This window comes from Neoarius graeffei, chromosome 7 (genome assembly GCF_027579695.1).
Source record: "Neoarius graeffei isolate fNeoGra1 chromosome 7, fNeoGra1.pri, whole genome shotgun sequence".
NCBI classification, from domain to species: domain Eukaryota; kingdom Metazoa; phylum Chordata; class Actinopteri; order Siluriformes; family Ariidae; genus Neoarius; species Neoarius graeffei.
This window is the reverse complement of record NC_083575.1, coordinates 95,664,068-95,692,024: the sequence shown is the minus strand read 5'-3', so window position 1 is coordinate 95,692,024 and position 27,957 is coordinate 95,664,068. Positions and strand designations below refer to the sequence as shown.

Below are 27,957 nucleotides of genomic sequence, written 5' to 3'. Positions count from 1 at the left end.
ATCATTTGCTGACAGCTCAGTCCCCCCCAGTTCAAAAATCCTATCTGCGCCCCTGGCTTTACTCGTTACTAATTTTAAAAAGTAACTTCACTACTCGTTACTTTACTTTTTGTTTTTTTCCACTCATCCAAATTCCCTATGCAGAAATACGTGCACAAACAAGATAGCCTAGCCTTTCATTTAACTTTATTTTTAAGACAATTACCTTGTGCAAAGTATGAACATGGTTCAAGGCATAACCTGGCTTCATTAGAATTAGATAGTTAAGTGTGTAAAATGATACAAAAATAAAAATGACAACAAATGTAGTTGTAAGCGACCCTACGTGTGGGTGGAGCACAGAGGACGGCAGGACAGAGATCAGGTTTATAAATTGGCTTTATTGCCACACTTTTCAGTCTAACAATAATTTGCACAGACACACACAACCGGCGTCTGGTTCAGGGTTGAGCTCCTTCTGCTCTCGCTCTCCCTCCTGATATAGGGCGCAGTCACTGGGAAGACACACAAACAGGTTAATTGCTCTCAGGTGACGTGATTCTGCCACTTACCTTCCCTGACTCCGCCCTCCTGTCACAGACCGGCGCTTGACCACGCCCCGCTGCCACAGTAGTCTTTACCACTGCTCAAAGTGAAAGGTTATATAAAAGAAGGCATTTGAAACTGTCAGTCATTTGAAAACATGACTGCATGAATTGTGCCCTGTACTTACAAACAATTGCCTCAAAATAAAATCCACAAAATAAAACTAAATGGAGGCTATACAAGGGCAATCAGGTGAGTCAACAGCAACACATTAATTTCACTGCATTGACTGTAAATGAAGAAACAGGAAATGTACTCTGTATATTAACATATTCAATGAACAGGCCATGCAGAACATAAATTTACCACACAATTCATTTCTCGTTCTCTCTGGTGAAACAATGGTTGTATCTCATTAGTAAAATGCTCTCAAATTTCCTGTCAGAGAGTCTGTTCCTCCTTGGGGTCAGAACAATGCCACCCTGACAAAGCCTTTCAACCGGTGCGCTTGGTGGTGTTGGAGTGTTGGATTGCCGTGAGATATCTTTGATCCTGGGGAACTGTCTAAGAACCTCCATGTCAGTTTTAGGTGATTTCAGGTATTCCATGACTTCCGTATCTGCAGTGTAAGAGGTCTGCTCCTCCTCCTCAAATGCAAAAAAAGTCATTCTGACTGGAGGGGCCAGGAGGGGCCTCTGCTGGTCTCACCTGCTCCTCCTCAGGAATCCGAGCCCGACACTCTGAAATGAGCAGTCTCCTAGCAGCATCCCTCCTTGTCTCATCTTTGAGCCAGCAGACCTTGAATCTGGGCAATGTGACAGCAGCAATGAGGGCATCCTTGCTGTCTAAGATGGCTGAAAACCTGTCTTTGATTGCCTGCAATATGAGACACAACATTAGACATACATGCAATAGCATGCTTTACAAGTGGCCGATATGAAAAATGCAGTAATTGATATGCATAGATACAGCATGTATTTTATGTAGGCATTTTATTGTTCATTGTATTTACCTGTACAATGGCATCAAACATGCCAGCTGTCATGCGGGACAGGCCATCCTTAAGGGCAAGCAACTTGGACATAAGTATCTCCAGTGTTGGCAGGAGAGTGCCATAATAGCAGTTATCTTCTCCTTGTAATATGTCCAGTGCCACAGCAAGTGGCTTGAGCACTGTGCAGTACTCCTTCAGGAACTGATACTCTCGCTCAGTGATGCCTCTGATTTCCAGTCTAGAACAAAGGGTGTTCAGCTCTGCGATTAGAATGTCTGTGATGCGAGACAAAGCATTGTAAAGGGAGTTCCATCTTGTTGTAGAAGGGACAATGAGCTTTCTTGCGGTTGCATCCTCAACCTCATCTGATGCCACAGTGGAGCGGCTAGTCTTGCTCCAGAGAGTTGAACACTTCCCAAGAGCACTTCTGTAAACTGCTCTGCATTCACTGTTAGTACTAGTGACCCATTTCTCTAAATCAGTAGTAGATATCAAATTCAATGTATGGGATGCACAGCGCAGATGAGGGGGCAGAGAAAACTGCCCATCAGAATTTGTGGAAAGCACATGATCAATGTCTGTGAAAGTCACCCCTTCTTCATCAATGATTTCCTCATCACTTAAGGACCCTTCAGGTTGCATCTCAAACATTCGAAAGGCCTTAAGAAAATTACTCCCGTTATCTGTGACACACTTTGCAACTTTTTGAGTTCATCCATAACTTGAATGCACTTGCTCTATTTTGCTGGCTATTACATCATAGGTATGTCGCCCTCTGACCCTTTTGCAGGCAATGGTAGCCTTCTTACGCTTAAAGTTCTCATCAATCCAGTGAGCAGTCATTCCAAGATAACTTTTATTGTTAGCAGTCCACATATCTGCCGTTGTGGAAATATATTCCATGGTCTCAAATGTCTTTTTAAGATCTGATTCCATTACAGCATAACATCTGCTCAAGTAACTCGACAATGTTTTTCTGTCTGATATGGGCGCTTGCGTTGTTGGTATTTTGTTTAATATTTTCCTGAAACGGAGCGATTCTACTGTAGACAAGGGAACCATGTCCTCCATGACATAGGCTGCTACTTGCTTATTTATTTCTGCCTGTGGTGTTACCTGCCGTACTCCTCCTCCTGTAAGTTTCGCCTGTTTTGGTGCTGGGGCAGTCTCCTCATCACCGCGACTGAGGCCATGGGGATCTTTCGCCATGAGTTTTGTATGACTGTGCTGTCTAGCCAAGTGCTTCGACAAGTTGCTCATTGAAAGCTCTGCAGTGGAAAGCTGTTTATCTCCAGGACATAGCTTGCACTTTACCAAAATGTTTTTGCCTTTACATGCAACTAACTGAAAATAATGGTGTTCCGGTGTTCTCACCCACATCCATGACTTTGCTCTCTTCCATCTCACTGTAAACAATTTCCACAGCAACTAGTTTAGGCACGCATGCGCCATTAACTAAAACAGCGCGGTTTTAACATGAATTCATGTAGCTCACTGGTTTACATAAATGAATTCGTTAACCTACATTTCACTGCACAAAATCGTGGGTAACGCTGTAACGAACGTTACTACAGTCTAGTAACTGTAATAACGTTACCGAAATTTGAACTGTAATGCGTTACGTTATTAAGTTCCTGACAACAGTAACGAAATTACAGTAATGCGTTCCTTTGTAATGCGTTACCCCCAACACTGCTTAGCAGCATGTACAGCTACCAGTCTGTTTGGGTGGCCCTCCACAAGGTTAGTACACCTAGATTTGGTGGACAGAAACCTTCAGGTCATTCCACAGGTTTTAAATTGGGTTTAAGTCAAGGCTTTGACTAGTCCACTGTAGGCTGGCCTCATGGTTATCGTGTCCATCTCTCGACTGGGAGATCATGAGTTCTATTCACTGTTGGGTCATACCAAACACCATCATAAAGATGGCAACTACTTCCATCTGGCAAGGTGCCGCAATACAGATTTAAATAGGGAGTCAAACTCTCACAGTTATTAGAGTTAATAATATGGAATGACATTTCAGTATGTAAAAAGTGTATTAAGACCAAAAAAAGCCACTTTGTTATGTTTCCAAGAAAGTGGAAACTCCTTTGTCTCAAAGACTTTCCTGTGGCTGAAAACTCTGTTACGAAGCACTGACATTGGTGGAGACTCCTTATACAAAGCTTAAAAATATAAATGGTTCTACATCTTTTGCTTTGTTAAATAACACATTTATTTATCCAGCTGTTATTAGCCTTCAGCATCTCCCTTACAAGTCCCTATGAATGATCTGTTACTATAGAAACCATACCATATTAGAATGAGTACGATAATTAACCTGTGTAACGAGTACATAAACATGTGATTTGCACTTACACTAATGTCAGAGCTGTAGAAACTTCTGACCAATCAGAATTCTCCATTGTCGTGCAGTGTGCCATATGGGTGTGCTCAATTATTCATTTGCTCAAGTGCTCAGGTATTGCCCACTCTTCCTTCCAGTATTGTGTTTATTTCATTGATGCTTAAAGGCATTGACTTGTGTGCCGCCACCTCCACAGTTTGGTTATTTGCCAATACCCACTGGCTAGCTCTCACCCATCATGCAATAGCTACTAAATGAGGAAGGAGAGGCTAGCAAATGCTTTCTCTGAGACATGTGAAGCCAGCATATTTTCTGGAGTAATGAGTCAATTTTCCATGAAACCAGGACATCAGTGGTTCTTTATGGAATTGGCAGAGCAAACAGCTTTTGGCTGTCTAACTGGTTAAGGAACTAAAGTCATGGGAGAATATACCTGGACCAGGTTGACCCAAGGCTTTCACAATAGCTTACGGTCTACCTTCTGCCTCACATGTCCCAGAACATTGAACATAGCACTGATTATTTTCACATGAACTCTTAACTATAAAAACCTTGGGGTTTCCCAGCAGAGAAATGTTATAAAACCATTTTGACAAGAGCACCCCAGAGCCAGAGCCAGAAAAAAATATTGAGTTAAGCATGCACGGTGAGGATTTATCACTGAAATCAACCACATTGTTATTCAGTCCCTAGAGGTAATTACAAAATTCATTACCATTGAAGAATCTCATCTCATTATCTCTAGCCGCTTTATCCTGTTCTACAGGGTCGCAGGCAAGCTGGAGCCTATCCCAGCTGACTACGGGCGAAAGGCGGGGTACACCCTGGACAAGTCGCCAGGTCATCACAGGGCTGACACTTAGGCTACGTTTACATTAGACCGTATCTGTCTCGTTTTCTTCGCGGATGCACTGTCCGTTTACATTAAACCCCCTGGAAAAGCCAGGAAACGGGAATCCGCCAGCGTCCACGTATTCAATCCAGATCGTATCTGGTCCGGTGCTGTGTAAACATTCAGAATACGCGAATACGCTGTGCTGAGCTCTAGCTGGCGTCTCATTGGACAACATCACTGTGACATCCACCTTCCTGATTCGCTGGCGTTGGTCATGTGACGCGACTGCTGAAAAACGGCGCGGACTTCCGCCTTGTATCACCTTTCATTAAAGAGTATAAAAGTATGAAAATACTGCAAATACTGATGCAAATACTGCCCATTGTGTAGTTATGATTGTCTTTAGGCTTGCCATCCTTCCACTTGCAAGTAATAAGTGATATGCGCTGGGATCACACACACAGCGGCTCAGTCCCGAATCGTGGCTTGTTCACTTCACTCGCGCGCTGTGTGAGCTGCGCAGGGCCAGAGTGCGCACCCTCCAGAGGGCACTCGCTGTTCAGGGCGGAGTGATTTGGAGCGCAGGATGCCTGCGGAGCCGAGCGTATCCGCGTATTGGCGTTGCTATGTGCACGGCTAACGGTTTTAGTGTAAACGCGAATCGTTTTAAGAACATTAATCTGATGATCCGCTGATTCGACGTAATGTAAACGTAGCCATAGACACAGACAACCATTCACACTCACATTCACACCTACGCTCAATTTAGAGTCACCAGTTAACCTAATCTGCATGTCTTTGGACTGTGGGGGAAACCGGAGCACCCGGAGGAAACCCACGCGGACACGGGGAGAACATGCAAACTCCACACAGAAAGGCCCTCGCCGGCCACGGGGCTCGAACCCAGGACCTTCTTGCTGTGAGGCGACAGCGCTAACCACTACACCACCGTGCCGCCCCCATTGAAGAATTATTTTATTAATTCAGCAAATTTAAACGGTGATAAATTCACCTGTATTGTCTGCACATGCAAAAAAAAAAGAAAAAAAAAGGCAAAAATAATGTGATCAAGTGCTATTTTATAAGCTGCTGACTAATGAGTCTGGAAATCACTTTGTTATTACCCAAAATTTGTAGTAATTAATGATTCATACAGTAATATTTTGACAATATCCTAGACTTCTAATAAATTTATTCATGTTCTCATTCATATGTCACATTAATCTTTTTAACTGTATTGTGTTATATTTGACAAGGATGAGGGGGAGTGGGGGGGAGGTGGTGGAAACCCAGTCCAATCCAATCCAATCCAATCCAATCCAATCCTTCAGTGTTTGTTCAAAACCCTGTCTCAGATGCTTCTACTCAGGAAAGATAGGGCAACCTCGGAAGTGTGATCTACACACCTGTGATTTTAATAATCTGAACTTTATTTGGTGTTAATCAGAGTCATTTTAATTGATGGCAGGTGTGAACCCAAAAAGACTGAATACTGCAATTAAATCAAAAGGTGCTTCAACAAAGTATTAGTTTAAGGGTGTGCACACTTATGCAACCAGCTTATTGTACATTTCTTAATTTTTTTATGTTTTTCCCCTCACAGATTTGTTTGTTTTTCAATTGAATTGTACATGTTTTAGATCACATTAAAGGTGGGAAAAGTTTTGAAATTATTTATTGTGGTCTCATGTTGTTTTTTTATTATTTTTTTTTTACATCAGAGAAACTGATCATTTTGATGGGGTGTGTAGACTTTTTATATCCACTGTAAAACATCAAACAATGTGCTGTTGTATTGTTTTCAAGTTCAAGTCAACTTTATTGTCAATAATGCCATATGTGCAGGACATACAGAGAATTGAAATTGCGTTTCCTTCTTATCCGCGGTGCAAACAGTAATAAACATGAAATATAAAATATAGGTACAAGATATACACTACCATTCAAAAGTTTGGGGTCACTTTGAAATGTCCTTATTTTTGAAAGAAAAGCACTGTTCTTTTCAATGAAGATCACTTTAAACTAATCAGAAATCCACTCTATACATTGCTAATGTGGTAAATGACTATTCTAGCTGCAAATGTCTGGTTTTTGGTGCAATATCTCCATAGGTGTATAGAGGCCCATTTCCAGCAACTCTCACTCCAGTGTTCTAATGGTACAATGTGTTTGCTCATTGCCTCAGAAGGCTAATGGATGATTAGAAAACCCTTGTACAATCATGTTAGCACAGCTGAAAACAGTTGAGCTCTTTAGAGAAGCTATAAAACTGACCTTCCTTTGAGCAGATTGAGTTTCTGGAGCTTCACATTTGTGGGGTCGATTAAATGTCTTGACTATATTTTCTATTCATTTTACAACTTATGGTGGCAAATAAAAATGTGACTTTTCATGGAAAACACAAAATTGTCTGGGTGACCCCAAACTTTTGAACGGTAGTGTAAACTTTAAGAAACTTTAAAAAGGGGGGGGGGGGGGTATATTTACACACATAAGCTAAAGCTATCTAAGAAAAGACAGTGGCAATCCATAAAGTATAAATATGGCAAATGTAGCAGTGTGAACAGAATTAATGGTATAAATTTAAATGTGACGAATGACAATATAAACAGAATGAACAATGTAAATGGGAACAGCAGTCTGACAGTATAGCAGGGCAATATAGCACAATATAAACAGAATTATCAGTATAAATATAAATATGGCAGTATGAGCAGAATTTACAGTGTAAGTATAAATATGGCAGATATGACAGTATAAACAGTACAGCAGTGAAGTCTATCAAAGATAAAAGATGTATAAAGTGTAAACAGTATTGTAAACAGTTTTAACATAGTGCAATTAAATTTCGTTACAGTTCGTTAAAGTGGCTGGTGACATTTGGTTTGTGTGTTAAGGGAAGGGGGTACTGGCCTGGGAGGGAGTTCAGCATCCTGACGGCTTGGTGGATGAAACTGTCTCTCAGTCTGCTGGTTCTCGCCCGGAGGCTTCTCAATCTTCTCCCAGAAGGCAGGAGGCTGAAGAAGTGGTGGTTGGGATGGGTGGAGTCTCCCGCAATGCTGAGTGCTCTGCGGGCCAGGCGTGTGTTGTAAATATCCTGAAGGGAGGGTAGGCGGACACCGATGATGATCTCAGCTGCTCTCACTATGTGCTGCAGCGTCTTCTGGCAGGATGCAGTACAGCCGCCGTACCACACAGTGATGCAGCTGGTCAGGATGCTGTCAGTGGTTCTGCGGTAGAAGGTGTGCATGATAGGGACTGGTGCTCTAGCTCTTTTCAGTCTGTGGAGGAAGTAGAGACGCTGCTGAGCTTTCCTGGCCAGCGATGCAGTGTTGCTGCTCCAGAAGAGATCCTCGGGGAGGTACACACCCAGGAACTTGATGCTGCTCACTCTCTCCACAGCGGCACCGTTGATGGTCAGTGGAGGATACTGGGTGGAGGCTCTCCGGAAGTCGGTAACCATCTCCTTCGTCTTCTCCACATTAAGAGAGAGATTGTTGTCTCTGCACCACGCGGCCAGTTGGCTCACCTCGTCCCTGTAGTATGACTCATCATTGTGGTTAATGAGTGCAATACAAGTCAAAGCTTATTTACAAATCATAGTTTTCTGCTTTAACTTCAATTTTAACATACTGTGCCAAGTTTTTTCTGATTTAGGTTGTAGTTTCATTTTCTATGAACACGAATGGCACACCTTTCGTTATCAGTGTTTTGAGGTGGGGTATTTTTTTTGAGCATTTTAGTTAGTCAGCATTGATGTCATTACAGAAATGGTTGTAGAGGGTGTGACTGGACACATTCTTCCACCCTGAACCCAACCCAAGGTATCTCTGCATATTTATAATGTACATGTATTTAAATAGGATTTCCCTGTTCCACATTTGTGCTCCAGAGGAACTGAGAAGGCGAGTGTTGTCTGGACACATCCTTAAAGAGTGCGACACTTCATATAATCATCTAGAAATTAAAATTACACCCACGACAAAAGGTAAGTGTTTCAAATCAACATTATTGCACATTAGTATGAACAAACACTCAATAACCCAATATGGAAAGATAAATATATTGTTTCCCCTGATACTCTGCTACTTCTGTACCAGTATTGCTGGTTTGTTTAGATGGTTGGTTGATGTTTTGTTTGGAAATAATCTTTTAGGATTCTCTCAGTCTGCTGCCTCCTAAGTTTTGTGCTCTCTCAAACAAATACAAAATTTAGGATCCATGTGTTTTACTCATTTTTTTAGCATGAAAGCTGGTTGTCATGGCTATATTCCAACATCCTTACACCTACATTGGATCTACATTAGAAAGATTCGAATTTGGTGGCCATTCTACCTAAATTAATTCTAAAACTAATTCAGTTTCTTGTACACCCAAATATGAGTTCACTTTTATCTTAATATTAGTATCTGTTGACTTGTTAGAGAGCTTTTCATGCAGGTAATGATGGCCAAAGGTTTGCATTGCCATACTGACTCTTCAACCCGTAATTAAAGCAATAAAAACAGTCCAAAGTAGTGATTCACTTAGGTTAGAAAATGTCTGCTTTAATGGACTATGTTTTATGAAGGACTATAAAGTCTGTCTCATCAAATATTTAAATGGCACATGAGGCATGGCATTAACTTTTAATGACAAACTACAATAAATTATATGTGCAGCAAATATAGCAGCAGAAAAATTATCAAGAATGTTTTATATCTCCTAATAAATATACACCGATCAGCCACATCATTAAAACCACTGACAGGTGAAGTGAATAATGACTATCTCATCACAGTGGCACCTGTCAAGGGGTGGGATATATTAGACAGCAAGAGAACAGTCAGTTCTTGAAGTTGATGTGATGGAAGCAGGAAAAATGGGCAAGTGTAAGGATCTGAGCGACTTTGACAAGGGCTACACTGAAAAAGCTGTTCAGGAACGGTTTGAGAAACATGACAAAGAGTTCAAAGTGTTGATTTGGCCTCCAAATTCTCCAGATCTCAATCTGATTAAGCATCTGTGGGATGTGCTGGATAAACAAGTCTGATCCATGGAGGCCTCACCTCACAACTTACAGGACTTAAAGGATCTGCTGCTAACATCTTGGTGCCAGAAACCACAGCACACCTTCAGAGGTCTTGTAGAGTCGATGCCTTGATGTGTCATAGCTGTTTTGGCAGCACAAGGGGGACTTGCACAATGTTACAGCTGATCAGTGTACATAATTTTGTGTGTGTGTGTGTTTAAGTTAGTTAGCTTTAGGTATTGCATTACAGCAGTAAAAGTTATATACTGAATGTGGGTTTTTTTTGTTTGTTTATTTGTTTTTTAAATTCAGAGTAAGCAAGCAACTGTGCTTTCAAAGCCTAAGTGGTGTGATGGCCAGCAAATTCATGGAAAAAGAGAAAAACAGTGAACCAATGCCAAAGAAGCGTACCAAGTAAGTGTAGGAAGTTTGTCATTCACACTTCAGTTTTGATTTGTGTTGCCAAATAATCATATTGGACCATTATCAATCACTTAGACTTGATTTTGCTAACTCTCCTAGTGATAGCTATCAAAATGTTAGCATGTATAATGTATGCTATATAAATTTGATGTGCTTAACAATAAATGCAGCCATGGAAACATTCTTTACAAACGAGACATTTTCGATGGAAGTCTTTCATCGGCTGTGTGTGTAAAGGCCAGTTCACGCAGCCTGGGTTTCTGAAATAGTTTTTGTCACATATATTTGTCATGTACTTCAAATGCATTCCTTTTCATCAAACATCTAAATCCACACCAGCTCTGAGTGCATCCTTCTGTGTTTATTTTACATGTCTAATTTTAATATTCAAATATTAAAATATCAAAGAGTTTGGATGTAATATTAATGTCATGCAAGAAGGTAATAGACAGACATAAGAGCTGAAAGAGTTTATTTAAAAGCATGCTGGCAAACATATCCAAAACATCAGGCAAAGAGCAGAAACAGAAACCGAGTTCAGGTGATTGGTAAACAGTATAAACAAGGCAGGACAAGATGTGGTCAGGCAAACAGAAAACAGAGTTAAAACCAGAGAAGCAATACTAAATACAAAGGCTAGGTAACATCAGACACAGAGTACTAGGTGTATAGTTCACAAAGTCTGTGTGTACTGAGAGTCCTTCTAAGTGCGAGCTGTGATTGCACTCTGATCAGAAACAGGTGCATGGCAATTAATCCTAATGAGCTTGAGCACTGTGCTGTGATTTGCACCAACACATGTGGATGTGTCAATATCCAAATATGTAATATAACATAATCTGAAAATTCTACTATATAGCTTAGTCAGTAGTGATACAGTATAGACCCATCCCACGTGACGTCACAACAAATGCGGCTGCCATTTTGGACATGAACTACCAGTAGTCTACCACAGCCAACAACGAGGAACGACTTTCAGCAAGACTTCCATCATGCCATTATATTGTTGTGCAAGTTGAGATCTTGAAGAATGCAATCAGTATTTCAGATAATAGATTGTTTTGTTGGAAAAGCATACATTTTTTGTTGCAAATTGTCTCGTTTTTGTCAGGACTGTAGCCTGCTGGGGGGTGTGGGTAAATTACCATATGGGCCATTCACATGATGATTTAAGTCTTTTTTTTTTCCGCCAATCAGCTATATTATACGAGCTGAGCGCATGGCTACTTAAGCTGCATACAGACATGTAATTTCACTATGGAATGAGCAAGCTAAACAGAGTGCAGAGGAGCTGAAACACCGCGAAGCAAACAGACGCACGGTAGTTACATCGGAGATAACCATTTCTAGCAAAAAAAAAAACACAACCAAAAGGAAGTGTTCTAGGACTACATTCCATCGGAGGCATTGGTGTGTGCAAGGCGACGTTTCTCTTTCTGATGGGGTAAGTTTATTAATCTAAGGCTGTGTGGTTATTTTTGCATGTAACGGAGAGTGTTGTGGTTTGGTTACATGAAACTAGCATTGTGCTAGTTGTGTCATCATCGTGCTCTCTTTCTGTCTTACGGTGTGAGTAATTTTTCAACCACAAATTGTTAAAGTATACTTTAGGACTTATTTTTGTACTTCATAATTGTGTTGGGCATACTTTGCATGGAAAGAAAATTGACGTGGTGATCTTTGTTTACATGAAAGTAGCATCGTGCTAGCGAGTAGGGGGTAGGGCTTTCCTTAATGTCATGCAAATGAGCACCATTATGTGCCTGCCCTACACCCAGAGTAGCTGAGATGGAAAACTTTGAGGGCGATTTTCTCCCTTTTCTGTTTTAAGAGGTATGCACTTTCAAAAGGCCACACATTCTTCAAATATTGTCAGATCTCCACATGGAAGGCATCATTGGAAAGCTTAGAAACTGTACTTTCTGAATCTGTCAATAACTCAAAATGCCCCCGGGTAGACATATGTCCCTGGATTCTGTGATCTGACACATTTAATAACATTTTGTTTATCCTGAGGACCGACATTAAATGAAAATGTGAACAAACCTTAGCTGTAATAAGATGGCGACCACCGGCTCCAGGGACGACCCACTGATGTAGGCATGTTACCCAGCCTGACACAAAATATTTGTAGGCATCCAAACTCTTATACGCTTTCAGATCAATACCTGTGTATGGCGATGGGTTTTTAATGACATAGGTATACAGATCATGTGGGCCAAAGTCAGGTAAAGACGAGGGCTTCGTGTACTTCCGAACGTCAGTGAACAATCCTGGATAGTGAAGGTGTTTTCTGCATCTTGCTCCTTTTTCTTTTATGTTTTCATGTCCAAAATGGCGGTCGCATTTACGAAGGTCACGTGAGTGGGAAGGGTCAGTATGAAGATATCTGCAATACAGATAGAAAGTACAAGTCAAAAATTTGGACACCCCTTCTAATTCAATGTTTTTTTTCTGTATTTTATTAATTAAGTCACTTAATGTCTTCAAGTGATGATGGATGTCATTTCTCTTAACTTAGTTGAGCAGTTCCTGATATAATATGGATTACTACAGTTGTGGAATAGGGCTCTTTACTGTATTTTTATTATTTACTGTTTACTGTTTTGATCTTAGATGCATTAAGCAGGGATCAGAATTTTCTGCCGATCGGCGGATTTCCAACTTTTTCAGACCAAAATGATCGTTTTTGAGCGTGCTCGCGCAACATTAAGGTCTGCATCACGTATCTTAGAATGTGCACGCGCGAGGGAGACTGTGTGCTTGTTCATGTAGCGCATGCCAGACAAAGAGCATCCTGATTGGGTTTCTCAGGAAAATAAGCCAATCAGCTTTCAGTGTGGGCGGGCTTTTATCTCTTTTCTCGAGGACCGGAGTTTTCAGCTGAGTCAGCGCAGCCTACAGGATCGGCATGGCAGAGAGAGCACGCGCGCGCCCCAAAAAACCAAAGCACAAAACCCACTTCAGCTCAGATTACACAAAAGAATCTCCCTGTCTAAAAATAATCTCCCTGTCTAATAATCTCCCTGTCTAATAATAAATAAAATAAATAAATAAATAAATAAAAATAGCCAAAAATCATTAGCCCCTGGAACCCCTGGGCCCCGCCCCCTGGGCCATGGGCCCCGCCCCCTGAGCAATGGCCACGCCCCCCGAGCCATGACACCGCCCCCTGAGCCATGGCCCCCCCCCCGAGCCATGGGCCCCGCCCCCCTGAGCCATGGGGCCCGCCCTGGTTTTTTCAGACTTTTTAAATATTTTTCATTCTCATCCCTGATTAAGAAGGTAAGAAACTCATCCACTAATTAACTTTTAAGGAGGCACACCTGTTAATTGAAAATGATAATGTCAATAGTGTGCAAAGCATCATCAGTGTAAACGCTGGCTACTTCAAAGACTCTAAAATATCAAACATATACTTTGTTTTTTAACACTTTTTTGTTTATTTCATGATTCTATACATGTTTGATATGTTATTTGATAGTTTTGATGTCTTCAGTATCGTTCTACAATGTAGAAAATAGACAAAATGCACATAAATCTATGGATGAGTAGGGGTGTACAAACTTTTGACTGATACTATGACTGGAGGTATATTCAGTGACAGAAAGGGGGATAAAAGGGGCCCAAATACTTTTCTCCTTCACTGTAACTTGACCTCTCTTTTCTCAAATCCTCTACAGGGTAACTGGAACATCTGAGGACGATAGATATTTTATGGCTCTTGCCCTCCTGTTTTCTATGAAGAGCCCTGATCCTAGAACAAAGGTATCAGACACTTTGTCCTAAATGCTGCACTTGTAATGTTACCCCCTTATGACTGCCTTCCTGTGAGGTCCACAAGGTTAATGGGTGCCCAGTGTTTCTACCTCTATTTAGAGATTTAAAAGGATACCTACAAATATTTCTGTTAGTGCTTTTGCACAGTCTGTTAAAAATCTCATCTCATCTTATTATCTGTAGCCGCTTTATCCTGTTCTACAGGGTCGCAGGCAAGCTGGAGCCTATCCCAGCTGACTACGGGCGAAAGGCGGGGTACACCCTGGACAAGTCGCCAGGTCATCACAGGGCCAATACATAGACACAGACAACCATTCACACTCACATTCACACCTACGGTCAATTTAGAGTCACCAGTTAACCTAACCTGCATGTCTTTGGACTGTGGGGGAAACCGGAGCACCCGGAGGAAACCCATGCGGACACGGGGAGAACATGCAAACTCTGCACAGAAAGGCCCTCGCCGGCCACGGGGCTCGAACCTGGACCTTCTTGCTGTGAGGCGACAGCGCTAACCACTACACCACCGTGCCGCCCGCAGAAGAGTTTTATTATAAAAATAACAATCAGGCATACAGTCCAAATCAGCAGGCAGAATCATAAACAGTAGACAGGGAAAAAGGTCGAGTGAGGCACAAACAGGTTATCAGAGGCACTGACAAAAGCAGAATCCAAAATATACAAAACTAGAGTCCAGAACCAGAATGACAGTGTAAAAACAAGGCTCAGTAAGGGTCACAGTCAATGCAATACTTCATACCATGTGTGATTTCTCGGTGTCCTTTTAAACACATGCTGATTGCATTCCAAATTAGCCACGAGTGTGCGTGTAATTAGTCTTTGAGACGCAGAGCGCAAACGCATGCGAGTAGAAGTTCAAGGCAGGAATGCATGCAGATGCGACAGAAACTCCCCCCCAAAGAACCCCTCTTGGATGGTCCTGGGGATAAGGACCTCACGCTGGATGCCATACCATCGGTGCTCTGCTCTGGCTCTGGGTGGACGTGGCACTGGATCCTGGGCTTAGGTGGGGACTCAGGCTCAGGTCAGGTCTTGAACATGGGCAAGGACACAGACAGAAGCTTGGGTTCTGGTTGAGGAATGGACTTGGGCTTGGGCTCTGGACAGGGCATGGGCTCTGGCTCTGGACAGGGCATGGGCTCGGGCTCTGGACAGGGCATGGGCTCGGGCTCTGGACAGGACTTGGGCTTTGGCTTCAGTGACAGTCTCGTTCTTGGTGAAGCCCAGCAGTGGAGCAATGATGTCCTCAAATCCTGGCAGTGAGGTAAACAGCTCGTCTGTGCTGAAGCCAGGCGGTGGAGCAATTATATCCTCGAAGCCAGGCATCAGTGCAATGATGTCCTTGAAGCCAGATGGTGGGGAGAAGAGCTTGTCTATGTTGAAGCTGGGAAGTGGAGCAATGATGTCTTCGAAGCTGGGTGGCGGGGCAAAAAGCTTGTCTGCACTGAAGCCAGGTGGCAGGGTGATGACGTCTTCAAAGCCAGACAGCTTGGCAAAGAGCTTGTGCTCACAGAAATCTGGAGTTGAGGCCACCCTTTCGGCCCCTGACACTGGCTCTGGAGTGGAGGCCACCCTGTCTGCCCCTAGTGCTGGCCCTGGAGCTGGCTCTGGAATGGAGGCTGTCCTGTCGGCCTCTGGTGTGCAGGCTCTGGAACGGGCAGTGGAGCAGATGCCGCCCTGTCAGCCTCTGGCACTGGCTCTGAAGCGGAGACCTCATCCTCTGCCACTGCGTCAGATTCAGGAGGGATCCCTGGGGTAAGGTTAAGGTTCTTTTATTTGTCATTTCAACCATATACAGTTGGTACAGTATACAGTTAAAAGGAAATTACGTGTCTCCAGGACCATGGTGCTACGAGTACATTAAACATCACAGGACTACAATCTAAACATCACAGGACTGCAATCTACAACACACATAAAGTGCAAGAGTGCAACACTGCAGACAGTAAACAATACAAACAACATAAAGTGCAGACACAAACATCATAAGGTGCAGGGTTGTGTGTGCATATTGAGGTAGTATATGAAAAGGGAATAAATAAATGTAAACCTCTGGAGTGTTGGCCTCCTCTTCTGCTGCTGTGTCAGCCTCTGGAGGGAGCGCTGGAGCAATGACCACCTCCTCTGCCGCTGCATCAGCCTCCTCATCTGCTGCTGCATTGTCCTCTGGAGTCAAACACCCCCAAAAAACAAAATTATGGGGGTCCTCTTTCCTGGAGGTCTGGAACCAAGACTTGAGTTCCTCAGCGAAAGCCTGGGAGCTCCGGAGGCATGGGTGCCACACTTTCACTAAGCACTCGGCCCACCAATGTGCTGGTCTGGTGAGCCAATAAATCATGCAGCAGACCCACAATGTCTCTGGAAGTTTGGGCTCTATTAGGCTCTCATTAAAAAAAACCCAAACCTGCATTGAAGAAGAAATCCATTTGGTGGGTAATCCATTCCATGGTAGGTTACCAGTGTGTTCAATTCTACTTGCTGCAGAAAAATGACTGATCCGGGCTGAGGCATGGAAACCCAGGCATGGTGTTGAGCAGTGTAACTGCTCTCTTCCGCTACATCCATGTTTTGGCAAAGTATTCTATCAGTATAGGTTGGTGGCAGCGGATGGAAGTGCAGAAGTGTTTTATTATGAAAATAACAATCAGGCATATAGTCCAAATTAGCAGGCAGAATCATAAACAGTAGACAGGCAAAAAGGTTGAGCGAGGCACAAACATCAGAGGCACAGACAAAAGCAGAATCCAAAATGCACAAAACTGGAGTCTGGAACCAGAATGACCATGTAAACACATGGTTTGGTAAGGGTCACAGTCAACACAATACTTTACACTGTGTGTGAGTTCTCAGCGTCTTTTAAAGCACGTGCTGATTATGCTCCAAATTGGCCACAGGTGTGCGTGTAATTAGTCCTTGAGACACAGCGTGTGAGTAGAAGTTTGAGGCAGGAACGCATGCAGATGTGACCGAACTGCCCCCAAAGAGCTCCCTCTAGGAGCTATAACCCCTCTTGGATGGTCCCAGGGATGAGGACCTGGCACTGGATGCTGTGCCATCGGTGCTCTGTTCTGGCTCTGGGTGGATGTGGCACCAGATCCTGGGCTTAGGTGGGGGCTTGGGCTCGGATTGGGTCTTGAACATGGGCAAGGACACAGATGGAGACTTGGGTTCTGGTCAAGACATGGACTTGGGCTCAGGCTCTGGACAGGACTTGGGCATGGGCTTGGGCAACAGACAGAACATGGGCTTGGGCTCTGGCCAGAATTTGGACACTATGTTGAAGCCAAGGTGGCGGAGCGATGATGTTGTCGAAGCTGGGTGGCACAGCAAAGAGCGCATTCTCACTGAGGCTGCCCTATTGGCCCCTGGCGCTGGCTCTGGAGCAAAGGCCACCCTGTTGGCCACTGGCTCTGAAGCGGAGGCTGTCCTGTCAACCTCTGGTGTGCAGGATCTGGAATGGGCAGTGAGGCTGAGGCTGCCCTGTCAGCTTCTGGTGCTGGCAGTGGAATCAGAGGGTGCCCTGTCAACCTCTGGCGCTGGCTCTGAAGTGGAGACCTCATCTGCCACTGCATTTGCCTTTTAAACGTGCACTGATTGCACTCCAAATTGGCTACAGGTGTGCATGTAATTAGCCCTTGAGACACAGAGCACAAACGTGCGCAAGTAGAAGTTTGAGGCATGAACGCATGCGGATGCACTTATTGCACTATTTCTACTGTCAAGACAGTTGTGTGGTACCCATAGACTTGCACTGAGTTTTAGCACCCTTCATTAGCCATGCTGAGGGCATGTGGACGGACCTAAAAATACTACATAGACTGGTCAAACACACATATGCGTTATGTCTCTGACAGAAATCGCAAGAATCTTCAGTCATCAGTGTGTACTATCTGCTAAAGTTTCTCTCTTTTTTTCTTTTTTCAAGTATCCAAAAAAATACAAATAATTTAAGCAAAGCTAAAATGATATAAAATTTTTTTTTCTTCCATTCTCATTGGGGCAAATCTCAAATGGCTTCCTGTTCATTTGCAGGTTTTGTGCTGTATGTAGTATATAACATGATGGAGTTAATCACCCTGTTTAGTGTTCTCATGTGTAGTGTAGAAAATGCATGACTGCTTGTCCATCCTCTGGTAATGTTTGTTCAAACGGCTCTGTATTTTGACTATAAATTAAAGTATTGGCACCTTTTGCTCTGTGTCAATGTGCATAAGAGAGCATGTAGAATGAAAACTGTAAAATTACTGATTTTAAACTGAGTTCTATCAATTATTTAATTTACAAATTTATAGAATATTGTGATGTGTGACAACATTCACATTTTATTTTGTGCAATTTCTGTTTTGTTAAATTGTTTTTAAAAAGTTTTATGGACATCCGCACAAGAAAGAGAACATTGGGAATTTATTAGCTCTTTTCACATATTCGAGGAATATCAGCAATGTCACCCACCTACTAAAGATACTTCCTGTCTGAATTTCGCACCTTCCTAGGGTTTCTTCCGGTTTCATTTGTCCTGAGGAAGGTCTGAAGTTCAGAAGCTGATGATAGTTAAATCCCCTGGCATTATTTTAAACGTTTTTACCTCTGCCAAGGAGGTTATGTTTTTGGTAGCGTTGGTTTGTTCGTTGGTTTGTATGTTAGCAACATTATGGAAAAAGTTACGAGTATGAACGGATTGCTCTGAAATTTTTGCCAGAGGTGTGACTGGGCACAAGTAACAATCCATTAAATTTTGGCGGTGATCCGGATCACCGTCTGGATCCCGGAAATTTTTAAAGGATTCTTGGCGGAGGTCTGCGCTCTCCGAGTGCTTTTCTAGTATATAAATCTGACAGGTTGAGATCTGTTTCTCAACTTTCTTCTGCTTCCCTTTATTCTGAAGAGGATTTAATATAAACTCGTGTGTGTGTGTAGGTTGGTGCATGCATTGTAAATGAGGAAGGAAACATTGTTGGTGTCGGCTATAACAAAATGCCCAGTGGCTGTGAGGATGAGTTTCTGAAGCGTCAGCTGTGGAAACATGAATCCCCTAACCCTCTGGAAATAAAATATCCATATGGTGAGTTACTGCACTTCAGCCTGCTTTAAAATGTTTCTTTACTCTTTTAGCTGTAACCCAGTGTGACGTTTCTGTGGCTGGCATTTTAGTGCCTCTGTAGTGTTTTGGTTATTTTTTTCTGCTTGTCCATCCTCTGGTAATGTTTGTTCAAACGGCTCTGTATTTTGACTATAAATTAAAGTATTGGCACCTTTTGCTCTGTGTCAATGTTCATAAGAGAGCATGTAGAATGAAAACTGTAAAATTACTGATTTTAAACTGAGTTCTATCAATTATTTAATTTACAAATTTATAGAATATTGTGATGTGTGACAACATTCACATTTTATTTTGTGCAATTTCTGTTTTGTTAAATTGTTTTAAAAAAGTTTTATGGACATCTGCACAAGAAAGAGAACGTTGGGAATTTATTAGCTCTTTTCACATATTCGAGGAATATCAGCAATGTCACCCACCTACTAAAGATACTTCCTGTCTGAATTTTGCACCTTCCCAGGGTTTCTTCCGGTTTCATTTGTCCTGAGGAAGTTCTAGATGTCTGATTAAAAAGAAAAAAATAACCATATCTAATATGACATAATGAACGTAATCGAGAGAGTCTGTAGTGTTTTGTTAAGTCACTTGACAGTGCAAACAGGGTTTTACTCCTGTTCTCTGCTCCGTCTTACTTTATTTTCTCACACAGAAGTTAAGAGAAATTAACACATTTACCACGAACCCTTAAAGCCATAATATTTTTGCTTGCAAACACAACTAGCTAAATAACACTTTACAACTTTTGCAGTAAAGGTCTTCCTGAAACTAATTAACACTGTAAATGGTCAGATTGATGAGCCACCTTCTTTAATTCTGGTGAATAAAAATTCGGCTGAATCTTTTAACTCTAAAACTCTAATTTATCAACACGTCTATAATGCAATTACAGCAGCAGATTATTACATCCTCAGAAAAGTGTGATTCTTAAGACTTAAAAGTGCTCACTGCAAAGTCATCTGAAACTTAATTTTTTTTTGTGCATGGTATTGTCCTATGTCTTGCAAGAACAATATCATGTGGATGAGATGTGATCATTTTGATGTCTTGAGGGTCGTTTTCCTCTGTTTTGGGACCGTTTTCCTCCCTCTTGAGGTAAACTGTACAGCCCAACGGAAACAGGAAACAGCTGAATGTGAGGAGCTTTAACTAATTAGTATAACTATGGAACTGCATCACACCAAGATGGCAATGCGCAGAAAACATTGCGACTCTGCATCGACCTCGGAGAGTTTTGAGTCGCAGGGACGTAATTTGTGTTGACGTTCATGAATAGGTCTGTGAAACAAAAGACGAATATTTATATCTTTTCTCTGTTACTGCTTTTGTGTTCTTGTTTCTTTCTCTGTAAGATCAAAACATTAGGTGTATAACTCCATACTCACTACCGTGGAGCCGAGCCCATGCATTCTAAGGCTAAGATCGCGAAGCGCAAGCTAGAATGATTTAGTTATCTGTCCAGAAAAATGACACGTCATCTAACCTTGCTCTGTCTTGCAGTTGCACTCACTAGGCAAGCTTTCCTTTTCCACTGGAGGGAGAGCCAAGTCCGCCATGTTTGCCCACGCTGACTTGTTTTGGTTAAAAGTAGGTCAAACATGCCCCACAGTGGTCACATGATATTGTTGCTCACTTGCATCGTCAATCTCCAGAATCGTAAAATGTGGGACACTTTTTATCTTGGCAAAACATTTACACACAGGATACACTGTGTGTGTGTGTGTGTGTGTGTGCGCGCGTGTGCATGCAGCAGTGAAACATCTCAAAACTCCAACAGCAATAGACATAGAACATTTTACCCAGAATTCAACTTTGCAGTCAGAACCTTTAAGTATCCCTCGATCCCAAGACCTTACAAATCACTGCTTGATTTATTTCTCTAGTCTAAAAATATTTATCCTGGTTACAGTTTGCCATGCGGAGCTGAATGCCATCATGAATAAAACCTCAGTGGATGTGAAAGGATGCACCATTTACGTCACTCTGTTTCCCTGTAACGAGTGTGCCAAAGCCATCATCCAATCAGGTAAAGGAAACACCACACACACACCCTTCCCTAAATACAGCTTTTTATAAATACAGACTAGTGCCTTTTGTACACTAGTCTGCAATATCCTGCATGTATTTTATACAGTTTATAGTGTAAATCTGTCTTATCACAAAGGGTTTTTTATGGCTTGTTTAGCTCAGGTATATGAGCCGTCCCGACAGGAAGTGTCTGGATGTTGCTAGGTTAAATTGCTCATCTAGTTAGCTAGCAGGTAAAGAGCTGAATTTTCACTGATGAAGTCTGGTTGTGTTTTTATCGAAGCTCGGATGATAGCAAGCAAGTGTCAGTAAGAAAATATCCCATCATGTGTTAAAGCTGAAGCCTGTATGTGTGTGTGTGTGTGTGTGTGTGTGTGTGTACCTTTATTACTATTTCCACTACAGGTATAAGAGGTGTGGTTTATTTATCAAATAAATATGCAGATAGCAATGAATCAAAGGCCTCTCTCACAATGCTGGACACAGCAGGTATTCCACACAGGTGAGTCTCTGAGAGAGAGAGAGAGAGTGTGTGTGTGTGTGTGTGTGTGTGTGTGTGTGTGTGTGTGTGTGTGTGTGTGTGTGAACAAACATAAGTGATAAATAGACTGATTGATTTACTTTATTGATTCCAATCTGGGAAATTGTTACAGCAGCAAGTTTTCATACATGAAAGAAAAATGTTGTACAAAATAAAATAGAATGAAAATATATCCCAGAACAAGCCAACTATGCAGTCCACCCATCCATTATCTGTAGCCGCTTATCCTGTGCAGGGCTGCAGGCAAGCTGGAGTCTATCCCAACTGACTATGGGCGAGAGGCAGGGTATACTCAGAGTATACTATACTCAGGGTATAGTAAGAAATGGTACAGTTTCTTACTAAAACAATTTAACATTAAGATGATCTGTACTTCTGTAACAATTCACAAGCAGAACACCTTCACAGTAGTGTCTTTCAGTGTGTATATGTTGAAACATTTTAACTTAAACAACTCACAGATCCCTCCTTCTGACCAGCTGGAGCTTCACAGTGGGGCAACGTTAGGAAACAGAGCCATCTCATCTCATTATCTCTAGCCGCCTTATCCTGTTCTACAGGGTCGCAGGCAAGCTGGAGCCTATCCCAGCTGACTACGGGCAAAAGGTGGATACACCCTGGACAAGTCGCCAGGTCATCACAGGGCCGATATATAGACACAGACAACCATTCACACCTACGGTCAATTTAGAGTCACCAGTTAACCTAACCTACATGTCTTTGGACTGTGGGGGAAACCGGAGCACCCGGAGGAAACCCATGCGGGCAACATGCAAACTCCGCACAGAAAGGCCCTCACCGGCCACGGGGCTCGAACCCGGATCTTCTTGCTGTGAGGCGACAGCGCTAACCACTACACCACCGTGCTGCCCAAAACAGAGCCATGCTTTTGCAAATTGCACATTTATACATTTCAATTCTATTCTAGCAAAATCTGACTTTTAACAATATAAATTGTTACTTACATGAGTTCGGTAAAGTGTTTTCCTTAGGCTCAGTGAAAAAACGTGTCTTCACATTCAGGAACATTCGACAGTGAAGCCTGCCTGCCCGGGCTTGTTCTTCCATTGCTGCAGGTGGGCGGGTCATGACGCTTTATGTCTGATATAAACGTCTGTGGCAGCGGGGGCGTAGTCAAGCGCCGGTCTGTGACAGGAGGGCGGAGCCAGGGAAGGTGAGTGGCAGAATCACTACACCTGACGGTAATTAACCTGTGTTTGTGTGTCTTCCCAGTAACCACGCCCTATTTAAGGAGGCAGAGGGAGAGCAGAGGAGAGCTCTTCCCGGGACAAGAACACAGCGTGTGTGTGTGTATTTACCCAATTGAGTGTGTGGGTAAATACACACACACACACACACGCTGTGTTCTTGTCCCGGGAAGAGCTCTCCTCTGCTCTCCCTCTGCCTCCTTAAATAGGGCGTGGTTACTGGGAAGACACACAAACACAGGTTAATTACCATCAGGTGTAGTGATTCTGCCACTCACCTTCCCTGGCTCCGCCCTCCTGTCACAGACCGGCGCTTGACCACGCCCCCGCTGCCACAATGTCTAAACTGAGTTTTGTTAAATCAATTTATGTTGAAGTCCAATAAAATTAATTTGATCACATAAAAAAGTAAGTTACGAAAATATTCACACTTTTTACTTATAGATAACTCAAAAAACTAAAAAAGAAAAATAAATTGATTTATTGGAATAAATATAGTTTTAAAAATAAAGTAAAATGGACAATACCACTGAAAGACTTCTTACTAGAAACAAATAACCATTCACATCTACGGTCAATTTAGAGCCACCAATTATCCTAACCTGCATGTCTTTGGACTGTGAGGGAAACTGGAGCACCTGGAGAAAACCCACGCGGACATGGGGAGAACATGCAAACTCCACACAGAAAGGTCCCTGTTGGCCACTGGGCTTGAACCCACAACCTTCTTGCTGTGAAGTGACGGTGTGCCACTACACCACCGTGCTGCCAACTATTAAATCCATGATAGCACAATGGAAAGAATATGTCACCACTACAAACCTGACGAGAAGGCCTCGCCCACCAAAACTCACAGACCGGGCAAGAAGGGCATTAATCAGAGATGCAACAAAAACACCAAAGATAACACTGAAGGAGCTGCAAAGATCCACAGCAGAGATGGCAGTATCTGTGCATTGTCCCACTTTAAGCTGTACACTCCACAGAGCGGAGCTTTATGGAAGAGTGGCCAGAAAAAAGTCATTGCTTAAGAAAACATGTTTGGAGTTTGTCCAACAGCATGTGGCAGAATCCCCAAGCACATAGAAGAAGATTCTCTGGTCAAATGAGACTAAAATTGATCTTTTTGGCCATCATGGGAAATGCCATGTGTGGCACAAACCCACCACCCTGAGAACACCATTCCTACAGTGAAGCATGGTGGTGGCAGCATCATGCTGTGGGGATATTTTTCATCTGCAGGGACAGGAAAGCTGGTCAGGACTGAAGGAAAGATGGATGGCACTAAATATAGAGCAATTCTGGAGGAAAACCTGTTTGAGTCAGCCAGAGGTTTGAGACTGGGACAAAGATTCACATTCCAGCAGGACAATGACCCTAAACATACTGCTAAAGCTACACTGGAGTGGTTTAAAGGGAAACAGTTAAATGTCTTGGAATGGCCTAATCAAAGCCCAGACCTCAATCCAATTGAGAATCTGTGGCATGACTTGAAGATTGCTGTACACTAATGGAACCCATCTAACTTGAAGGAGTTGGAACAGTTTTGCCTTGAGGACTGGGCAAAAATCCCACTGGCTAGATGTGCTAAGCTAATAGAGACATAATCCAAGAGACTTGCAGCTGTACTTGCAGCAAAAGGTGACTCTACAAAGTATTGACTTGGGGGGTGGGTGGGAGGGTGGAGGTGAATACCTATGCACACTCCAGATTTGTTTTTTTTTCCATCTTATTGCTTGTGTCACAATAAAACAACAATTTTCACCTTTAAAGTTGTAGGCATGTTGTGTAAATCAAATGGTGTTAACCCCCCAAAATCCATTTTAATTCCAGCCTGTAAGGCAACAAAGCAGGACAAACACCAAGGGGGATGAATACTTTTGCAAAACACTGTAGACTCAACAAGGTGCTGGAAATATTCTTCAAGATTTTGGTCCGTATTGACATAATGGCATCACGCAGTTGCTGCAGATCCATGAAGTGAATCTCCCTTTCTACCATATTCCAAAGGTGCTCTATTGGATTGAGATCAGGTGACTGTGGAAGCAGTGAACTCCTCATCATGTTCAAGAAACCAGTTTGAGATGATTTGAGCTTTGTGACATGATGTGTTATCCTGCTGGAAGTAGCCATCAGAAGATGGGTACACTGTGGTCATAAAGGGATGGACATGGTCAGGAACAATACTCAGGTCAGCTATAGTGCTTTTAATGATGCTCAACTGGTATTAAGGGGCCTAAAGTATGCCAAGCAAATATCCCCCATACCATTACACCACCACCACCACCATCCTGAACCGTTGATACAAGACAGGATGGATTCATGTTGCTGATGTCAAATTCTGACCCTATCATCCAAATGTCGCAGCAGAAATTGAGACTCCTCAGACCATTTGGTGAGCCTGTGCAAATTGTAGCCTTACTTTCCTGTTCTTAACTGACAGGAGTGGCACCCGGTGTGGTCTTCTGCTGCGGTAGCACATCTGCTTCAAAGTTCGACATGTTGTGTATTCAGAGATGGTCTTCTGCATACCTTGGTTGTAACGAATGGTTATTTGAGTTACTGTTACTTTTCTATCATCTCGAACCAGTCTGGCCAGTCTCCTTTGACCTCTGGCATCAACAAGGCATTTTCGTGCAGAGAACTGCCACTCACTGGACATTTTCTCTTTTTCGGACCATTCTCTGTAAACCCTAGAGATGATTGTGTGTGAAAAATCCCAGTCGATCAGCAGGTTCTGAAATATTCAGACCAGCCCATCGGTCACCAACAACCACGCCATGTCCAAAGTGACTTAAATAATCTTTCTTCCCTGTTCTAATGCTCAGTTTGAATTTCAGCAGGTTGTCTTGTCCATTTCTACATGCCTAAATGCATTGAGTTGCTGCCATGTGATTGGCTGATTAGATCAGTTGAATAGGTGTACCTAATAAAGTGGCCATGAGTGTATATTTTTCACAGTATTATGAATGAGTTGTTTTATTTGATAGCACTTCGTAGTGTGACGGATTTTACAAATTCAATCAGTACTGTATAAAGTTAGACGTGCATTATTAGATTCCCCAGCTCCGCCTACCTCAGGATTCCAATGGGGAGACCTGAGGTCAATCTACCCTGTCTCCATCCCCATCACCTGTGTTTGAGTGGGAGACCTTTCCAGTCAATAGCCTGCCTAAGTCACAAATTAGAATCAAGGTGCTCATTTCAACAAGGTTAACTGACTGACTGCCACCGACTGAATCCAGCTATTGATTTATTTTTTCTTTATTACATTACAGGCATTTAGCAGATGCTCTTGCCCAGAGTGATGTACAAGTACAAAAGTCAGGTACATGAAGTGCTGAACTTCTAGACAAGAAAGTTCTAGTGCCAATTGAACAAGTGACAGCAATACAAGAGTACTTCAAAAAGTTCTCAGCCTCACCCAGAAACGGTCACAGGAGGAAGATTGTTCTTGCTTGATTTTTCTGCATCGTCTCCTTTAACTTCAATGCACTTGGTCCACCAAAGTTCAAGCTTCGCTATCCATTCGTGAAAGAAAGTCACATCTGAAGCCTCCAGATCCTCCTCAACAGCATGGATGACTTCATTATCACTCTGAAAATGCCACATTGGGCTGCTTCTGCCCTGCTAGCTGTGTTGTGTGGACAGGTGCATTGTCCTGGAGCAATATCATGCCAGCTTGAAGCTTTCTTTCCTCTCCTCTTCTTTGATTGCTTCTTTCATTTGCGTTTTTATGGACAGTGATGTAAGGCTTTACAGTATACAGTTATGCCCCAAAATAGGAGTTACACCCCTTGTTTCCAGGTAAGGCTGAGAACTTTTTGAAGTACCCTTGTAACACCTAGTGTTTTATCCTGTTGAAGTACCAACACTCAGCAAACAGCCAAGCATACAAAGTACAACTAAATAGAGAACTCAAACAGCTAACCCCAGGCTAGACAGTACACAGCTTGGGTTGGTCAGGACCGCAGGGAAGAAGGGGAGAGGTGCAGCCTGAATAGGTGATTCTTCAGTCTGCGCTTGAAGGTGGTCAGGGAGTCAGTGGTTCTGACCTCAATGTAAAGGTCATTCCACCAACAGGGGACCAGGACAGACAGGAGTCTTGAGTGGGCGGGGCAGGAGAGGAGGAGGGGCCAGGCGACCAGTATACTGATATATTACCTTTACACTATTGTAGACTCTCATATGTGAGTGGTGATTGGTTTCTTTTATTGGTTTCTGTTTTTAGGCAGTTTGAATCAAAGGAGGAAATTTCTGCCTTGCTGAAGTCTGCCGAAGCCTTGCTGAAGTCCATCGAACCCTTTGCTGAGTAAATCTTCCTGGGACTGTGCTCTTCGCTGCTGAAATGCTGAATATTACTAAAACATTTAACATTCCATAAATACTGAAGAAAAAATCCCAGTATATTCGATATGAGTTCTAATTTAGATTCGGTGAAAACTTTAAATACTGCAAAGTGAACATTTTAAAATTTTAATTAACTTTTAATCTTAAGCAAACTCTTAAATTAACTTTTGATTTGTTATCTTTTTGGTGGGGGAAATTAATTTCACTATATTAGCAATTTCACATACTGCTTTCTGTGTTTTCTTTCAAATTACTGATTATTAATTACTATTAATTACTGGATGTTAATTTGACAGAACTGAATAACCCAATTGAATAAACATTTAATTATCCTCAGTGGGTTTACTTTATTTTATTTTGCTGTCATATAAGATTAATCTTTGGGCTGCACCTGTTTCTCTGTTTTTCATAACACACAGGATGTTCCAACTAGCACACACAACTCTCATTGTGTATTCTTCTGCAGCGAAGGTCAACTTTTTACTTCAGTGCTCTGAACTCCTGTCTCTGTTTCTATGCATATAATTTATCTACAGCTATGTCTTAATCAGTTATATTAATTTCTTTATTCCAATTGATCAATTATGTTTGACTCACAGCCCACACCCTTATGTGTGAATACAGTGTTCTCCCCAGGATCAAAATAAAGCTCAAACTTTTGGGGGGCCCATAGGGCTGTGTGGCACATCAAAGGCGTGTGGGGGGAGAGTACGGGGTGTGTGGAATCTCATGGGGGTGTGTGTCTGGTGAGCCTACCCCAGAAAATTTAGAAAAAAAGGTAGCCCCATTTGGTGGC

The 27,957-nt window shown here is 42.5% G+C and overlaps 2 protein-coding genes across 6 annotated transcripts; one reads left to right on the top strand and one right to left on the bottom strand.

Moving 5' to 3' along the window:
- Positions 1–657: 657 nt before the first annotated feature.
- LOC132889766 (uncharacterized) lies at positions 658–22,671 on the bottom strand. 5 transcript variants are annotated; one of them, XM_060926583.1, is made up of 4 exons: positions 22,569–22,671; positions 19,457–19,539; positions 12,185–12,527; positions 7,260–8,240 (listed from the first exon to the last, which is right to left on the bottom strand). In XM_060926583.1, the coding sequence occupies exon 4, from the start codon at positions 8,165–8,167 to the stop codon at positions 7,556–7,558; it is 612 nt and encodes a 203-aa protein (XP_060782566.1). In that variant the 5' UTR covers positions 8,168–8,240; positions 12,185–12,527; positions 19,457–19,539; positions 22,569–22,671; the 3' UTR covers positions 7,260–7,555. The 5 variants fall into 5 exon arrangements, 4 of the variants coding, with proteins under 4 accessions (XP_060782566.1, XP_060782565.1, XP_060782564.1 ...); XM_060926582.1 differs by lacking the exon at positions 19,457–19,539 and adding an exon at positions 14,679–15,689; XM_060926581.1 differs by lacking the exon at positions 19,457–19,539.
- Positions 8,574–27,498, top strand: LOC132889768 (deoxycytidylate deaminase-like). The gene is made up of 7 exons (XM_060926585.1): positions 8,574–8,692; positions 10,028–10,129; positions 13,822–13,906; positions 18,857–19,001; positions 20,944–21,060; positions 21,468–21,564; positions 27,043–27,498. Exons 2-7 carry the CDS (start codon positions 10,068–10,070, stop codon positions 27,125–27,127), a joined length of 591 nt encoding a protein of 196 aa, XP_060782568.1. The 5' UTR covers positions 8,574–8,692; positions 10,028–10,067; the 3' UTR covers positions 27,128–27,498.
- The last annotated feature ends 459 nt before the right edge of the window (positions 27,499–27,957 follow it).